Source organism: Triticum dicoccoides, chromosome 3A, assembly GCF_002162155.2.
Source record: "Triticum dicoccoides isolate Atlit2015 ecotype Zavitan chromosome 3A, WEW_v2.0, whole genome shotgun sequence".
In the NCBI taxonomy this organism is placed as follows: domain Eukaryota; kingdom Viridiplantae; phylum Streptophyta; class Magnoliopsida; order Poales; family Poaceae; genus Triticum; species Triticum dicoccoides.
The window spans coordinates 567,541,633-567,558,591 of record NC_041384.1 but is presented as its reverse complement, the minus strand read 5'-3'; the positions used below and the strand labels follow the sequence as shown (position 1 = coordinate 567,558,591).

General features: G+C 45.2%; 1 protein-coding gene across 1 annotated transcript; it reads right to left on the bottom strand.

The window, feature by feature from the left end:
• Positions 1–7,271: 7,271 nt before the first annotated feature.
• On the bottom strand, positions 7,272–11,571 carry LOC119269227 (receptor-like serine/threonine-protein kinase SD1-8). The gene is made up of 6 exons (XM_037551019.1): positions 9,945–11,571; positions 8,705–9,042; positions 8,389–8,599; positions 8,056–8,293; positions 7,820–7,970; positions 7,272–7,732 (listed from the first exon to the last, which is right to left on the bottom strand). The coding sequence occupies exons 1-6, from the start codon at positions 11,257–11,259 to the stop codon at positions 7,436–7,438; spliced, it is 2,550 nt and encodes an 849-aa protein (XP_037406916.1). The 5' UTR covers positions 11,260–11,571; the 3' UTR covers positions 7,272–7,435.
• Between the last annotated feature and the right edge of the window lie 5,388 nt (positions 11,572–16,959).

Here is a 16,959-nt window from a genome sequence, read left to right as displayed (position 1 = left end):
GTTCGTTTGACTGTCTGATGCAGTGCGGTTTTCTGCCCGAAGTAGTGCATTCTTCTGTCCGATCCAGTACACACGTCGGTTTTGGTGTCTCAAAAAACAGAGTATCCGCATTTTAGTAATTTTAGAACTGCTCTTAAACCGTAAGGAATTAGAGAGTATGTTCTAAATGAAAAACTTGCGCCTCCTTGATATCTTTCGATGATGTATCATTTGCATCATTCCGCCGAGCGGTTTGAAATTTTTTACGAAAAACGGCCGCTGTCACTCGTCGTTCGCCGCACGATTTTCAAAATTAACATAAAACCGTAAGGAATCTCAAAAAAGTTTCAACATATGAAAGTTGCGCCTCGTCTGTAGCTTTCCAACGGCGGATCACACGCCTCGTTTCGACAAACCATTCAAAAACTAGAGTGAAAATAGTACCAAAAATTGAATTTTTTTGAAAAACCGAGTTCCGCGATTTAGTAAATTTGAAACTGCTCTTAAACCGTAATGAATTAGAGAAAATAATAGATATGAAAAAGATGCGCCTTGACGACATCTTTTCAACGGTGTATCATTTGCATCATTCCGACGAGTGGTTTAGAAAAAAAGTGAAAAAACGCTCGCTGCCACACGTCGTACGCCGCACCATTTTCAAAACTGCTCTTAAACCGCGAGGAATCTCGAAAAGTGTTCAACATGGCAAAGTAGCGCCTAATTCATAGATTTTCAACGGTATATTACATCGCATCGTTTCGGTAAATGGTTAAAAAAGTAGAGCAAAAAAGGTACCGAAAAAATAGAGCATGCAGTTTTTTTGCGACGAGAAGTTCACTCGCCTGAGTACTGCAGAACACTTGGTTCAAACAATGACGTGCACTTGCGTTAAGTGTGCAGTGCGGAAGTGTTATCAGAATAGTTATTCTGCTAATATTAGCACAATAGACCGGCTGTATACATATCAAATCCCGAAACCAAGAAACAGAAGAAAAACATAATCAGCTCGGAGTGTTTTATAATCATGTTAAAATCACGCTAGAAAGGATTTGCGCCAGAGAAAATTGCTGAGAAATTTAGCCCCACGGGCACAATTCTCATGTGATATCAGCACAATCTCCATCTTCCTCGATTTTGGGAGGCATCTCTACTTCTAATGGAATAGTTGGTAGGATTGCATCCCTCACTTTTGATTGGTTTTCTTCAACTGATTTTTTCGACCCCTCCCCCATCTCTTTTCTACGGGTTTTATTTTCTCTCCACTCTTTCCTTGTAAACCAACACTAAGGTACAAAAAATCACAGATCTAACTTTCATAACTTATCTAAATCAACCGATTCCTCCCATCAATGCAATTTACTTTAGGAAATAAAATAACAAATTTTAAGGAAACAAATAACGAAATTTAAGGAAAAATCCAATCGACTACTTAACCTCACGTCGGCCAGCCTGTGGCCGCTGCGGCATGGCGGGCGAGGGACGATGCGGCCCAGGCACGCGTCTGAGATCCCAGACAACCACTCGATGATCTCTCCTCTTCTCCACAGCCGAGAAGGTCTCGGGGCCGAGGACAGAGGATCCGGCTGTAGTGAGGCCGGCGGCGGCCAGATTGTCACCATGGGCAAGTAGGTATGCGGCCGGATCTCGAGATGGAGGTGATGGCGCTGATGAACAGCAGTAAGGACAGCTTCTTCAACGTGATGTAGTGACTCGGCTAAGACTAGTCACAGTGAGCAGTAACTTAGAGTAGTAATATGCATATGTTACTAGTCATAGTGGGTAGTAACATAGGTGTTGTATCAGGCTGGTCATAGTGGGGAGTAACTTAGACTAGCGTCATATGCATGACACTAGTCTAAGTTACTACCTTCATAATACAAAATAACATGATAGTAGTGTCATAGATGGCTTCATTTATTAGCTTGTAGACTCATCTTGTCTTGGGAAGCGCTATGTTACAGTAACATATTATGTTAACACTTCACATTAAATACTTGCCACATAAACAAAAATTTCTTGAAGTGCACTATGTTACTAGCTAAGTTACTCCCACTATGACTAGCCTCATGCATCACTTCATTTATTAGGTTGTAGATTCATCTTTTTTTGATATGTGTGATGTTACAGTAACTAGCTATGTTAGACTAGCCATAGTGGGAGTAACTTCAACAGTAACTTCAAGTCCAACTCATCAAATTTGTCTATGTGGCAATGAGGTAATGAAGAGAGAGGTAGTTCTAGTAACTTAGCTAGTTACTGTAACATCACATCTCCCAAAGCAATATGAGTCTATAACCTAATAAATGAAGTTTTGCATGACACCACACCTAAGTTACTAGCCACTATGAAGGTAGTAACATAGCATAGGGATATGTGTATGTTACTCTCCACTGTGGCTAGTCTTACCACATGTCTTTCTTTCTTCATTAATTATATGCCACATTATCTATTTTTTCTAGATAAGTGTGATGTTGACATCTATATGACTTCCACTGTTGCTAGTCTAAAATCACAAGGCCACGCAATCGATCCATCCTCCGGCCACTCAGTATGTTTCCCTATTTTTCTGAGCTCCTGCTGAAGTATGGAAGCCATAGTTTCAGTAAGCCAGACTGCTTGTTGATGTGTGTATGTATTTGATGTGCTTGCCGCCACAGCTGAGCGTGTGTGTGCATTGTGCCGCTGCCGTTGCTTTGCATCGGCGTGTGTTTACTGGCCGCTGTTAGTGTTATGCGTCTGTGCTTTCTCCAAGCTTCAGTACATGCATGGTTGCACATGAACACGTATAAAGCTCAGATGCAGGTTGCATCTTAGTGGGGTATTTGGATACCCAAAACATGCACTATGATGTATATTGGTAGTAGTGAATCCGATGCATTGACTTCACACAAGTGCCTATATAACAACTTCTCCTCTGATTAGTAGTTCCTTTTCCTTTTCTATAATTTTTGTTTGGTGGCAGGATTGATCTCTCCTGCTGTTTGTTTCACACTTGGGGCAATCAAAGTGTGCCTGTGTTCGGGCGTCCCTTGCTGCTCAAATTCTTCGTTCTTTCTTTTAGGCCGGATGATGTTCTTTGTTTGGTTTGTGATCTGGGTCAGCACCTTTGTACATGTAAGCTTATAACTTTTTATGTGATATAATGTCAATATTTCCTTCCATCATGTATGTGATATGCCAAACAAACATATTAGAATAGTTATTTTAATGGTTGTTTATTATTTTTTAAATAAGAAAGAATTATGCAGTGTAATTACGTGCAGAGGCCAGCATGCAATCCCGCATGGAGGCCGGCAAGTGCAAGTTGCACATCCGTCTCATGCCCCTCATAGTCTGTAATTCTGAATATACATGTGTATTTAAATGCTACACATGTTCTCAAACTGGATCATATTTATGCGTTGATTTTAAAGTATCCTTCCAAATGTTGACTCATGACCCAGCAAATAAGAGTTCAAGCTATGCAAGACACAAAGAAGAGGTCAGTTTCTTCCAAGCAGATAAAGTTGCATATTTACCCTTTTAAGATCTGGGCACAATGTGTTTTCTCACAATTATATTCTTCATATCTTTACCATGTAGTATTACCAAGTATTGCTTCACAATCCCCCTATCTCTTTACCTATAAGTAATTGTTCCTAGCATGTATATCAGCTACCTATAAGCATAATTAGCAACCCACCTTTTTTCGTGCTTTCATCTAACAACTACTTAGTTCTATTAACATTTTACTCATTTGTGATAGGCACATACTACGAAGAACGGTTTTAAATTGGATAAATTCTGTTCAATGGTGCAAATTATATCCAGGTAAAGATAATTATGTCCATTTGATTAACACCATCATACTCTACGTGCAGCACCTAGGGGAAGCAAAAAGGAAATACAAGTATATTTAGGCCTCTTTATAGTTATCCATCTGGTTCTAAATTTTGCTAAGATGGAAACTAATTTTACATTAATTAATAGTGGCACATATGAGTTGGTTTGCAATGAAGTGGGCAAGTAAATGTTCTTGCTGACTAAATATCTTTCATAAATATGTGTATGTAGATAATCTGTTCTTTATTTACTCTTCTGACAACGGGATAACAATTGTTTGGCACCAATTAATATTTTAGTTTTATAAACCATGGTATATCTAATAGTGTTTTTTGTAGTATTTTAAAAATAGGCCTTGATGTGTTTGACCTCCTTTTTCCGTAAACACCTACTATTTGTTAATAGTCCTGGTATATATAGCAATGTTTCTTATTTTTTTAGATGAAAGCCCCCCCCCCCTTTCCCCCACAGTTTACATTAAAGCAACCAAAAGTATCTTACAACCATCCTCAACAACACAACCAGATAAGCTAGGCTAAAGCGTCAAAAAGGGAAATGTGGCTATAGTAATTCTGAGGACCTTGTATGGATAATAGATTTGACTCTCAATTGCACATGTGAGAAAAGGAAGTGTGAACTCTACGAACGTCTTGTAGAACTTGGTGGATATTGTCAGCGAGCCACTAGTCAAAGTTGCTTTGCAATGACGGCGAGGATTTGGAAAATCTCGGCTGTCATGGGCCAACCGGTGTACGCCCGGATGGCGATGTCGTATGGTGGCAGCGGGGTGTACTCCTGGACGGGTGCGCTATCTGATGGCAGCAGGGTGTGACAACGTACAAGGAAAGGAAAAGTGGGACAGTGGAAAAAACCGAAATGGGAGTATTAAGAAAATAATGGTTGGGGCGGCAGGTTATGTGTGTGTACGTGGGGGGCGGGGGATCAAACGGAATGGGAGTATTGCCATTTATAATTGGTTGAAGTGCAACCAATGCTAACTGTTATTTGCTTGCAACAACGATCTATGTTATAGCTCTTCATATCCTTCTATATTCATCTTAGTGTCAATTCGACTTGTTTTTTGAATAAATTATAATATAGGCAAGAATAAGGATCAGAACTGATGTGTCGTGGTGCCCACGACAAGTCTGGCCATGGATGCAAATTTTACCATGTGAAGTCACCTTTGTTTGTTTTTTTCGAAACAGAAAGTCACCTTTGTTTGTTGTACAGAGTATAACCACTAGATTGTGTGCTTGGGAGTGGTGGAGTAAATGAGTGAGGGTGAAGTTCAAAGTTGTTTTAGCAGAGAAGCTCCTGCAATTTCAAACCTACTTTTTGCGGATGATTCCTTGATCCTTATGCGAGCGAATGCAAGGAACGCGAAAGGTCTGAGAACAGTTTTCGATTCCTATCGTGTCGCCTCGGGGCAAATGATGGGTGTTGAAAAATCCAGCATACTTTTTAGCCCGAATACAAAAGTGGAAGACAAGGTGCAAGTTTGTACTATTCTGTCTATTATGACGGAAGCACTTAATGACGAATACTTGGGTTTACCTGCCAATGTGGGGATGGACAAGAGCGATTGTTTTCAGTTCTTGATTGATAGAATTATCATGAAAATTAGTGGATGGAAAGAAAAATTGTTATCTGCTGGAGGAAAGGATTTTTTGCTGAAATCTGTTGTTCAAGCAATCCCAACTTATGCCATGTCTGCCTTTAAAATTCCTAATTTTTTTTGCAAAGGAATTATTGACGCGATATCACAATTTGGGTTGGGTGACGAGGACAATCAAAAAAGAATGCATTGGATGGCGTGGTGAAAGATGTGTGTCCCAAAAGTTCAAGGAGGAATGGGATTATGAGATTTATACTGTTTCAATCTGGCATTGTTAGCTAAACACGCCTGGCGTCTCCTGGATAATCCTGACTTGCTATGTGCTAAAGTTTTAAGAGCCAAATATTTCCCGGAAGGTGACCTGATGAATACAAGCTTAAAAAAGGGTTCTTCCTTCACTTGGCCAAGCATTATGTCGGGTGTTGAATCTCTCAGAAATGGTTATATATGGAGGCTTGGAAATGGACAAAATATTGACATATTGAGAGATGCATGGATTCCAAATTGCGCGAATAGGAGGATTATTACTCCTAGATGTGGGAACATTCTGACGAAAGTCTCTAACCTAATTGATCCAGTCATGAACTTTTGAGATGAAGATTTGGTGACACAAACATTCTGGCCAATTGATGCTTCTAGAGTACTGGCGATCTTTCTCCCTATACATAGTATGTCGGATTTCATTGCCTGGAGCTATACAAAAAACGATTTGTTTACCGTACGACCAGCTTATTTGGAGGAGTGGACTAAACAACACGGAAGAAAATTGGAATACACAAATGGTATGGGTAGAAGCAAGGTTAATCCTATTTGGAAGAAGATTTGGAATTTAGCTTGTCAAGCGAAGGTAAAAATCTTTATATGGCATACGCTTCATGGGACCCTACCGTGTCGTGTTACGCTGGCTAATAGACACATGAAAGTTTCGCCCGTATACACAGCTTGTTCGAATGGGCCAGAAGATACCAAGCACATGTTATTTCTATGCTAGAAAGCAAAAGAAGTGTGGGATAAATTGGGAATGTTTGGAACAATTAGAAAAGCATGTGTTGTTGATCCTGCGGGAGAGTCGGTCTTTGAATCATTACTCCTTATGCCAGAACAAGAACTAGCTATTTTGGGTTTTCAGAATGCACGAGAGATGATTGCTATAACCGTGTGATATTTATGGTGGAATAGATGAAACTTGGTTCATGAGGAAAAGTCTCAAGAGGCGTACCAAACATCCATGGGGATTCGTGTTATAATGGCAAATTATGTTAATGTCCACTCACACAATGCTAAGAGAAAAAACAAAGGATGGAGCACACCTCCTAGGGGGTTTATTAAGCTGAATGTGGATGCTTCATTTGATCACGACCTGCTAAGGGGCACAGCGGGTGCTGTTCTTCGGGATGACAAAGGAAACTTCATTGTTGGTGGAAATTGGAAAATTGAATGGCGTGCCGATGTTTTAACAGCTGAAGCATTAGCACTTAGGTTTGGCTTATTACTGGCACAAAAGACGGGATGCAATCGTCTCATTATAAACTCTGACAATATGAAATTCATTGACGCAATGAAGAACGAAGGACCGTCTGCAGGAGCAGTGGCCGCAGATTTTGATGACTGCTACTTTATGGCTTGCGATTTTCCACTTACTAGTTTTGAACATTGTAATAGGAGGCGAATAAAGTAGCCCATGAGCTTGCTAGTTTAGCAAAATGTTCCGTGACAAGCGATTGGATAGAAGAACCTATGAAACAAATTGTTTCTCTTCTTATTAACGATGTAACCATTATTTTTAATTAAAAAAGTTGATGATGTTTAAAAAAAAACTGAACTACAAGAACAGACAATGGGACGGAGGGAGTAGTTCACTACAAGCGCACATGTTTATATAATGATGTAGCTCTTTGATGAGTAATTAAACATTGCTTGTAGTTAAAAAATCCAAGATCTTTTGACACTAGGTAAAATAGAAATGCCTATGCTGTACAAACCAACAAAGCAACAAGAATTTCTACCCTTAATTAACTACCTAGCATCCACTGCAGTTTCTGTTAAGCTGATTCCTGTCTGTGTTTGAGACGATTCAGTGTCAGACGTGATCTTTCCAATGTTTACTCCAGGTTCGTTTGGCTCTGGCATTGTTGCATTCTCACTGCTCAGCAACATGACAACTGAGGACATCAGTGGCCTGCTCCTAGGATGCACTTGAACACACAGGAGAGCGACCTGTATGCACCTGAGCACCACATCGTAGTCAAAGGTGCCGCCCATTGCTTCATCCAGTAGCTCCACACCCCGACCTTCTTTCCACAACATCCATGCCTAAAAAATGATCAACATGATTGCATATTAGTAACATAAACAATCAAAGATCTATCACTTTTGACAATTAATCATGCTCGTACTTACATAACCAAGGAGGTTGAGATCAAGCTCGTCGTCGTAAAAGCCTCGATTCCTCTTGCCAGTGATGATCTCTATCACCAGGACACCGAAACTATAAATATCGGACTTCATAGAGAATACGCCGTCCATTGCATATTCTGGAGACATGTAGCCACTGAAAACCACCATCTCACAAGTCAGCTTGAAAGCGCATTTTCAAGTGTAGTATATGTAAACATTAATAGAGAGATGGTACTCACTATGTCCCAATGACCTTCATGGTATATTCAGTTGTCTGATCACCTCCAAACATTCTCGCGATGCCGAAGTCAGAGATCTTGGGGATCATATTTCTGTCTAATAACACATTGCTTGCCTTCATGTCCCTGTGGATGATCCTGACCCTGGAGTCTTCATGGAGATAAAGCAGACCCCTCGCAATCCCCATAATGATCTCAAAACGGTTCTTCCATACTAGTGACTTGCGCTTTTCTTCATCTGCAGCACAAATATATCAACTGCGGTAAGCACATTGCACATGTAATCCCAGCACAAGAAGTTAGAAGCTGTTTCTGCAAAGAAAATGAACTGACCAAATATGAATGTGTCTAGGCTGTTGTTGGGCATGAACTCATAGACAAGCATTCTCTCGTCGTCGTCGATGCAGCAGCCTAGCAGCTTCACAAGGTTCCTATGCTGAAGCTTTGCTATCAGTTTCACCTCGTTCTTGAATTCCCCAACACCCTGCACTGATTTCTTGGATAACCTCTTTACAGCTACTTCTTGTCCATCCTCAAGTTTTCCCTGCTCATGGAAATGCAGATCCATTCGGTTAAAATCTATAACAGTAAAAATAATAAGGTTCTCTATCTAGTGCCAACTGATTCTTAATTTCTTATATATACGTACCATATAGACGGAACCAAATCCCCCCTGCCCGATCTTACTATCAGGGTCGAAGTCATCCGTTGCAGTCAGAATCGCCTCTAGATCGAAGAACGGGAGGTCAAGATCTTTCTCGGAACCCATCCTATTCTCCTCCAGCCGTTGATTCCGTGCCGGGCTCGCCGCGGGGTGTTTCCTGTGCCTCAGCGGAAGCACGTCGCTGTGACTACTTGGCGCCGTTTTGGCCTGACGCTTCTTCCTCCAGAAACAGCAGCAGCCCAAAATCGCCCCCAGAAGAAGCACCCCGGAAGCAGCGGCGACGCCTGCGATCAGCAGCTTCCTGTTCGGGCGCTGGCGGCGAGCTGAAAATCAAAGCAGCGGTGAACGTCAGTCAGGTGACCCGGTCTAACACTGGCTGTTGTGTGAATTATGAACTTTTCCAGTCCAAGTACACCGTACTTGAGCTTAGTTTACCATATCTACACGACATTTTCTGTAGCCATGTCTCTTTCAGGTTGGGTGGTGATGCAATTTGGGTGTTAAGTGGCGTTTCTTGTGCGGGTTGCACGGCGCCTAATCCAGCGATTATCTTTTTAACTAAGTATGAGTAATCCGGCGAGTTTGGTGCTCTCAGTAGAATAAAAAAGTAACAGTGGGTATTACAAATTTGCAATTGTACCCAACGACCGACGGATGATAAGCTTGGACTAGTACGAGTCTCACGGAATAACAAATATCCATTGCGACTGTTTCATCGACTGGCCGAACTCTGACGACCTAACAGAAGAGCTGGATTCAAATTGAACACCGAATAGGTGAGGAAAGTGGTGCCAGTCCGTCCACGTGCACGGCCCATCCAGATTGTCGACCAAGCGAAATCGCCGTGCAAGAGAACACGGTTTGATAGCTATCAGATGGTTATGGGTGGTGAAGATACAGAGAACACATTGATGTTGGACCTCCACACTGTTGACAGGGGTGTTTGGACGCATATGCAACTAGACCGGCCAGCAAACTTTCTAGTGACGTGATGTGATGCTCGATCCTCTCAATGGACCCGCAATGGCCAGTGGGGGTTCCTTATTTCTAGCTAACATACATGGTCGAATTCTAACGCTAGCAAGCCAAATTTTGTCACAAATCGAGTTAGATGTAAGAAAATGAGAGTTTGACAGTGATGCAATCATAAAGCTAAATTCAACTGAAATGTAACTAAAATGTGCTCAGTATGGAGAAAGCTTGAGAAGATGATGAGAGGTCGAACCTGCGGCGATCAAGGCATCGACCTCGGACTGCGCGAGCCGGATGAAGACGTCCTGCACGACCGCCGGATACTGCCGCATGTCCATCAGATCGACGCCCCAGATGACGCACCCGCGGTTGATCCCGCCGCTGACGTTCGCGGCGGAGTAGGCCCTGCAGCTGCAGTCGGCCAGGCACGCCTGCCGGCACTGGTCCAGCGTCATGTCGGCGTGCACCGTCGCGTTGGTCGCCTCCGGCAGCTTCATCTGGCTCACGGGCCAGAACCCGTCCCCGGCGCCGCAGCTCAGGTTGGTCGTCCTGACGCACCCGCCGGTCCCGTCCCGGAGGTTCCACTGCTCCGTCGACCGCGGCTGGAAGCCCGGCAGGCAGGCGCAGAGCGGGGCCTGGGTGGTGTCGCAGTAGCCGAACGCCCCGCACTTGCCGTAGGTGTCGCAGGGGTCCGTCGGGTAGTACCAGAAGCTGCTCCACTGGCCGTTGGTCCAGACGTAGCGCTGCACCACCCCCGCCGTGCCGTCCATGAGGAACCGCGACCGCAGCTGCGGGTTGGTGATGGCGTAGCTGTAGTAGGTCTCGTCGGGGCTGTTCACCACCGTGAAGAGGAAATCCTGGGACCTGAGGTTGGGCACGCCGGTGAGCCCGGCGCCGTTGAACGGCCCGCTGGCGTAGATCTTCTTGGGGCCCTGGAAGAGGAAGAACTCCGGGAGCCCGCCGGGGACGAGCTTGAACGTGTACTGCCCCGGCGAGGGGTCGTTGGGGGTGTTCCACGACGTGAGGTTCCTGGTGAGGCGCCGCTTGAAGTCTATCCCGAGCTTCATGCCGGGGAGCAGCGTGTCCGTCGGGTAGTCGAAGCTCTGCCACGCCACGCTCTGGGGCGAGCCGCTCCCGTCCGAGCTCAGGAGGAAGTTGCCGTCGTCGCCGAGCCGGGCGACGGCGCCCGCGGTGATCCGGCGGGTGGGCGCCGGCGAGGACCAGACGGTGCTGTTCTGGCGGTCGAGGATGAGGAGCCGGCCGTCGGGGGCGAGCCGGAGGGCGCCGGGGGCGCTGACGAGCGGGTCGTTGCGGTTGGCGACCCACACAACGGTCCGGTCCGCGATGCCCGCGTACCGAATGCCGAGGTACGTCCGGCCGCCGGGCGGGCTGAAGAAGCCGAGCTCGAAGATCCCGCCCGCCGAGACGAGCGTCTGGTTGCCGGTGACGGACGCGCCCAGGCCGATGCTGTCGGTGGCGGCGACGACGGAGCCGGAGGAGAAGCAGCAGGCGGCGGCGACGAGGAGGAGGAGGAGGAGCCGGATCATCGGCGCACGTGTCGTGGTCATGCTCTCTCCCTCTCAGAGCATGGCCTTGCGAGCTCGCGCCGACGCCGACCCGCACCGCACGGTGGTGGGCTGGTGGCCGATCGTGCGGGGATGATTAGCAAAGCGAGCGGGTCGCGTGCCGCTCGCACTAATAATTCCTGGGGATCCGATCAGCGTGAGATGAATCGGTCGTGGACGCGAGCGCGCGCTCTTTGGAGCATGGCAAATGAGACCACTTGAGGATTTGATATCCGTTCCGTTCCCCTCGTTTACTGACCACCAAAACTCCAAAAGAGCAACTGGCATGGTGCCGGGGTCAACCTTGGCTGCCCGATTCGGGAACAGGCAGCTGGTCTTCACGCGAGCTGGTAGCGGTACACAGTCTCCGTCTCCACCAAACAGGCGGTACAGGAGCGCCACAACGAGCGAACTATCCTCCCTCGGGCTCGGCGGTTGGTGCGGGGTTGGACTAGGATCCCGGACCTTGGGGGCGGCGCACATGCGCTGCGTTTTCCCGGGGCGCACACGGAGGGGAGGGCGTCGTGACCTGCCAACGGACGGACGGGCGGCGGCCGGGCCACGGAAACGGTCCACGTTTTCCTTTTTCGAAGCTTAAATCGGTCCACGTTTAGCCGGCCGTCTGCACGACATTTTTGCTCGCGGCCCTCCATCTACATGGGGTTAGGCGGATCGGATGGAGCTTGCTTGTGAGTTGTGACTCGAAAATTGAAATGTCGTACCGATGAATACGGACAGGGATGCGTACGACGCGTGGCTGCTACGTTCATACTATGTGCTCGAGCTTCTGAGTTCTGACGGGCTGGCTTGCTGGGCCGTCTGCCCCCTGCAAGCGGGGGGAAGATCTGACTTTTGTTCACCGTCTGATTGTTGAATGGACTGCTGTGATCCACGACGATTATTATCTTGTAGCGTACCACAAGTCCGTAAGTCAATTCGGAGAGGAGTGACGGCATCTCCTCGTCAGTATCATGTAATGCGGGTAGTTTACTTTGGTTACGTGATGAATTGATTAAGATCAGTAACTAATTGTAGACGTACCGTGCGAGGCTGTGAAGTTGACTATCGAACCGGTTGACTTTTTTTACCCTCGGCGCGGTCGTGGTCAGTTTATGTTAGTATAAATCCCGTGGGTTGCATATATGCACATGGGATCGACCCCCTCTGTCATCCATATGGTTTGTATGGAAGAGAACAAGTGGACGTGGGAAGACTTTGTACACAAGGGTGCGGCGGCACCATTATATACAGACTATTGTAGAAATGTAGCTTTGCATTACAAATGTGTGTACGCAGGGCGACTAAGATGGTTTATACTTTGTACCCAACATGGGTCGCAAAATAATCTTTGGACTAGACCATCACCTCGCTCAACATATGCATAGTGTCGGTTACTTAAGACTTTATTACTATTGCCGATATGTCGGCTTTTTTATTTTCTTTTGTTAGGTAGTTCATGTTTTGGCCGTGTCCATTCAAGATATGGAGAAGACGGGTGTTGCTCACTATAATTGTGCTCGTTTGATGCTACATTTTCAATTAATAAAAGCGTTATTTATCAAACAAAATTTTTGTGAGAAATAGATAAGAGATGTGCAACATGGTATATGTGACGCCCTCGATTCAAGCGTACACTAATCATACACGCAAATGTGTACGATCAAGATCAAGGACTCTCACGGGAAGATATCACAACACAACTCTAGGCATAAATTAAAATAATACAAGCTTTATATTACAAATACACAAGAGTCAGTGGAAGCAACAATATCTTAGTACAGACATAAGTTGAACAAGTTTGCCTTAAGAAGGCTAGCACAAAAGCAACATCGATCGAAAAGGCAAGGCCTCCTGCCTGGGAGCCTCCTAACTACTCCTTGTCGTCGGCAGTCTTCACGTAGAAGTAGGCTCCGTTGGGGTAGTAGTAGTCATCGGCGGTAGCATCTGGCTCCTGGGCTCCACCATCTGGTTGCAGCATCCAAGGAGAATGAAAAGAGTTGGAAAAAGGGAAGCAAAGCAACCGTGAGTACTCATCCAAAATACTCGCAAGTAAGGATCTACACTACAAATGCATTGGTATCAAAGAAATGGGTAGTAGCTGTGGACTAAACTCCAGAATGCCAGAATAGAGGGGAAAGCCTAGCCTATCGAAGACTAACATCTTCAAGTAGCTCCAAGCATCTTGCAGCATTTAGAAGAGCATAGAATAGCAGTTTATATTTAGCAAACATGTTGTAGCATTAACGCCCTGAAATCCTTTCTCGACTCCCTGCGAGAAAGCAATCCCGGAGCCATCATATCCATACCACATCTTAGTATCCAGTTCTAGTTGTAAAGATCGGAATACAACTCTGGGTCGTCCTGTTACCGTGGACACGGCTATTCGAATAGATTAACTTCCCTGTAGGGGTGCATCACATTACCCAATACGCTCGATCACTCTGGCCGGACACACTTTCCTAGGTCATGCCTGGCCTCGAAAGATCAACATGTCGCAACCCTATCTAGGCCAAACAGAGAGGTCAGCACGCCGGTCTAAATCTTATGCGCGCAGGGGTCTTGGGCCCATCGCCCGTTGCACACCTGCATGTTGCGTGGGCGGCCAGTGAGCAGACCTAGCCCCTCTTATACAAGGGCATGCTTTCCAGTCCAACCCGGCGTTCGCTGCTCAGTCGCTGACATCTAGAAGGCTCCGGCTGATACTAGGACGCCGAGTGCCCATATACTATTCCCGTGCGATGGTTAGTGCGTATAGGCCAGTGCCCGACTCAGATCAAATACCCAATCTCGTTAGTGGCTTGGGAACGCGCGGTAACGAGCAGAGACTCACAATATGTGACCCCATCGCCCCGTCTCGTAGACTTACGGCAAGGGCCCAGAATTCCCGGCCATGCACGTAGAAATCTCGCGGGTACCCTCCAAGTCAACCCGAGTACACATCAACTCGCGGGTACCCCTCAGGGCTGACCCGACTTCAGTAACATGCTCCTGTGGTAAAGTCAAAGTAACAGTGTGTCCAAAACACCAAGGGGGAATCCGAGGAATCACCCTCGATAGAATCCACCTGATGTAATCGTCGAGGTGAACTAGGAGGAATCACCCTCGAGGTTCACACTTGAGGTGTTGCACGACGGAGTCATATTGGGAGTGATGAAGGAGGAATCACCCTCGATAACCACGGCCGAATAGCTACACTACAGAGTTATCATCAGGAGTGCATTATGAGGTATCACCCTCGGCACTCGATAGTAGCTCTGCAGAGTCGTACAACTAAGGGGGTGTGATGTGATATGTCGAGCCCTGGACGTTGATCATGTAGATTGAGTCAATTGATAATCCAGCAAGGGCAACAAGGATAAGGTGAGGGGTCATTGATGGATCACTAACCAACCTATACTAACTAGTTTAGGATAAGCATGTAAGGTACAAGAGCAGGTTATAAAAGCAGGCTATGCATCAGAATAAGAGCAATCAAGTACAGTAGCAAAATCTAATGCAAGCATGAGAGAGAATGGAATGGGTGATATCAGAATGACCAATGGGGGTTTTCTTGCGTGGAAGCTCTGCTGAAAGGGAAGAACGGTCGTCGTCGACGCAGTCGATCATAGTGGCATCAACAGCGGTCTTGGGGTTTACCGGAGAGAAGAGGGGGAAGAAACAGTAAATACAAAGCTCACAGGTGCAGTACTAAGCATGACAAGACAAAAGCGGCGCTAGGGGTGTTCTAACGCAGGACTACACGTTGCAGACGGAGAGGGAAAACATCCGGAGGGGTTTTCCCAGCATTTGGCATTTTCCGGACAAACGAAAGAGAGGGAACGGTTCCATGTTCAGCATGCTAGGGGCATGTGACAGACAAACGGACCGCGTATTCGGATTCGTTGAATTATTCTGAGCAACTTTCATGTACAAAGTATTTTCATCTGACATACGATTTATCTTATATTAGTTTTCAAAGTTTAAATAATATTCTAAAAATATTCATTAATTCGAAAATAAAAGGGTAAATGCTAGGTACACCCAAAAGTATACCCAGACGGTGGGTCAATGGGGCTGACAGTGGGGCCACTGAGCTAAGTCAGCAGCCCAGTCAGTAGTCAATAGTTTGACTGTTGACTGGTCAAACCTGACCAGTAGGCCCCACTTGTTAGTGAGACAGCTAATAAAACAGGTTTTATTTAAACCTAAACAATCTAATTAGCGAGTTGGGTCAGGCTGTCAGTGTCTAAAACTAATTAACTGAGTTTATTCTTAACCTAAACTAACTAGTAGAATGCCCGTGCGTTGCCACGGGCCAACAAATGAAATTGTGTAAACAATGCTCATTTTCCTCCCCAGAAACGAGCATATTGCACGCAATGTTCAATCACAACACAAATGCAAGCATATTCTTCTCTCTATTCTTACAAACATGACACACCCCTCTAGCCGCCCTTTCCCATTAAACTTGTCGTTCATCACCTTCTCTGTCCATACATCATTCACCCTCTCAATCTATTGCCCCTTAATTTTGCATGTAGCTTCTATGTCATTGTTTCGTTGTCTCGGACGGTACAAAAAAACCCTACCACGTCACCTTCTTCTAGATCTATTCCTAATCCAAGGAAGCTAAATCTAGTTGAATGACCGTGCGTTGCCCTGAAAAATAAAATTATCTATGAAAACACATATCATAATATCATTATATGGAGTTTGTACATCACATGCTTATGACTATGTTTCTCCAAGCATGCATTTCAATTTCCACCCTCACCAAAATATGTACTTACATGTGCTCCTTCAACCACACAAATACGTCTTATCCCCCCCTCCATGAAATTCGCTTTGCATCATTGTGTTGCACATGTGATATTTAAAAACAAGGAAGCGAGTGGTGTCATCAGCATTAGTCATCTACATTTGGCACTCGGGAAGAAGGCACAATTGGCTTCTCTGACCAGATTTGATTCTATCTAGGTGTTACTCTTCTATATTGACGAGTTCCGTCTGTGAAGCGAATTCTAGGCTTCCTCCTGTTCAACACAGGTACCAAATTTGAGATGCAAAACTTTAAGATGTACATGATTTCTTGCACAAATCCTCTTGCCGAATCATGGAGCTTCAAATTTTCTGTGGACAAAATCATCCGAGTGCAGTGTATTGCAATGCTCGAGTAATAAACATATACAACAAACTTTTGAGTCTATGAATTTATGATAGTGAGGAGTATAAACTATGAAACATAGATTGGAATCTCATGAGGTCAGTACAACTTAAATGAAGTTCCTAAAGAATATAAGTTGAAGATTTCGTAACATATCAGTTGGTATTTCAATGATAGTTGGACCATAAAGTTTGCAAGCTAGTTTCCCTTCTAAGAAGGGCCAAATACATTCCTTATAAACAGCTGGAACTCTATGTCCTTAGTAAGTTTCCCGAAAAAAGCGACACTTGCACCATCATGGATGTCCGAGTACTTCGCATGCTATTTCTCAAATAAGAATGCACTGGTAACTCTGATGTGCGATTCTTGATAGAGCTACCCACATTATATGATATACATTAAACATTTAGCAATTACATACATATCTTCCATGCAACTGGCTATTATATACCGTTCAACCACATACATATGGGGTCAAAGAAAACCTAGGTAAAGATGATGCCAAATGCAGTCTGCAACCCATGTCAACCCATGCGCTAGAACTGGATAGCTATCTTCAT

What these genes read in the sequence shown, in the direction of transcription:
- LOC119269227 (XM_037551019.1), bottom strand. Translation starts at nt 11,259, where the DNA reads ATGACCACGACACGTGCGCCGATGATCCGGCTCCTCCTCCTCCTCCTC. An exon ending in CCTAGACACATTCATATTTG is followed by an intron (nt 8,294 to 8,388) that starts GTCAGTTCATTT and finishes TTTGTGCTGCAG; the next exon opens with ATGAAGAAAAGCGCAAGTCA. An exon ending in ATCTCAACCTCCTTGGTTAT is followed by an intron (nt 7,733 to 7,819) that starts GTAAGTACGAGC and finishes ATCATTTTTTAG; the next exon opens with GCATGGATGTTGTGGAAAGA.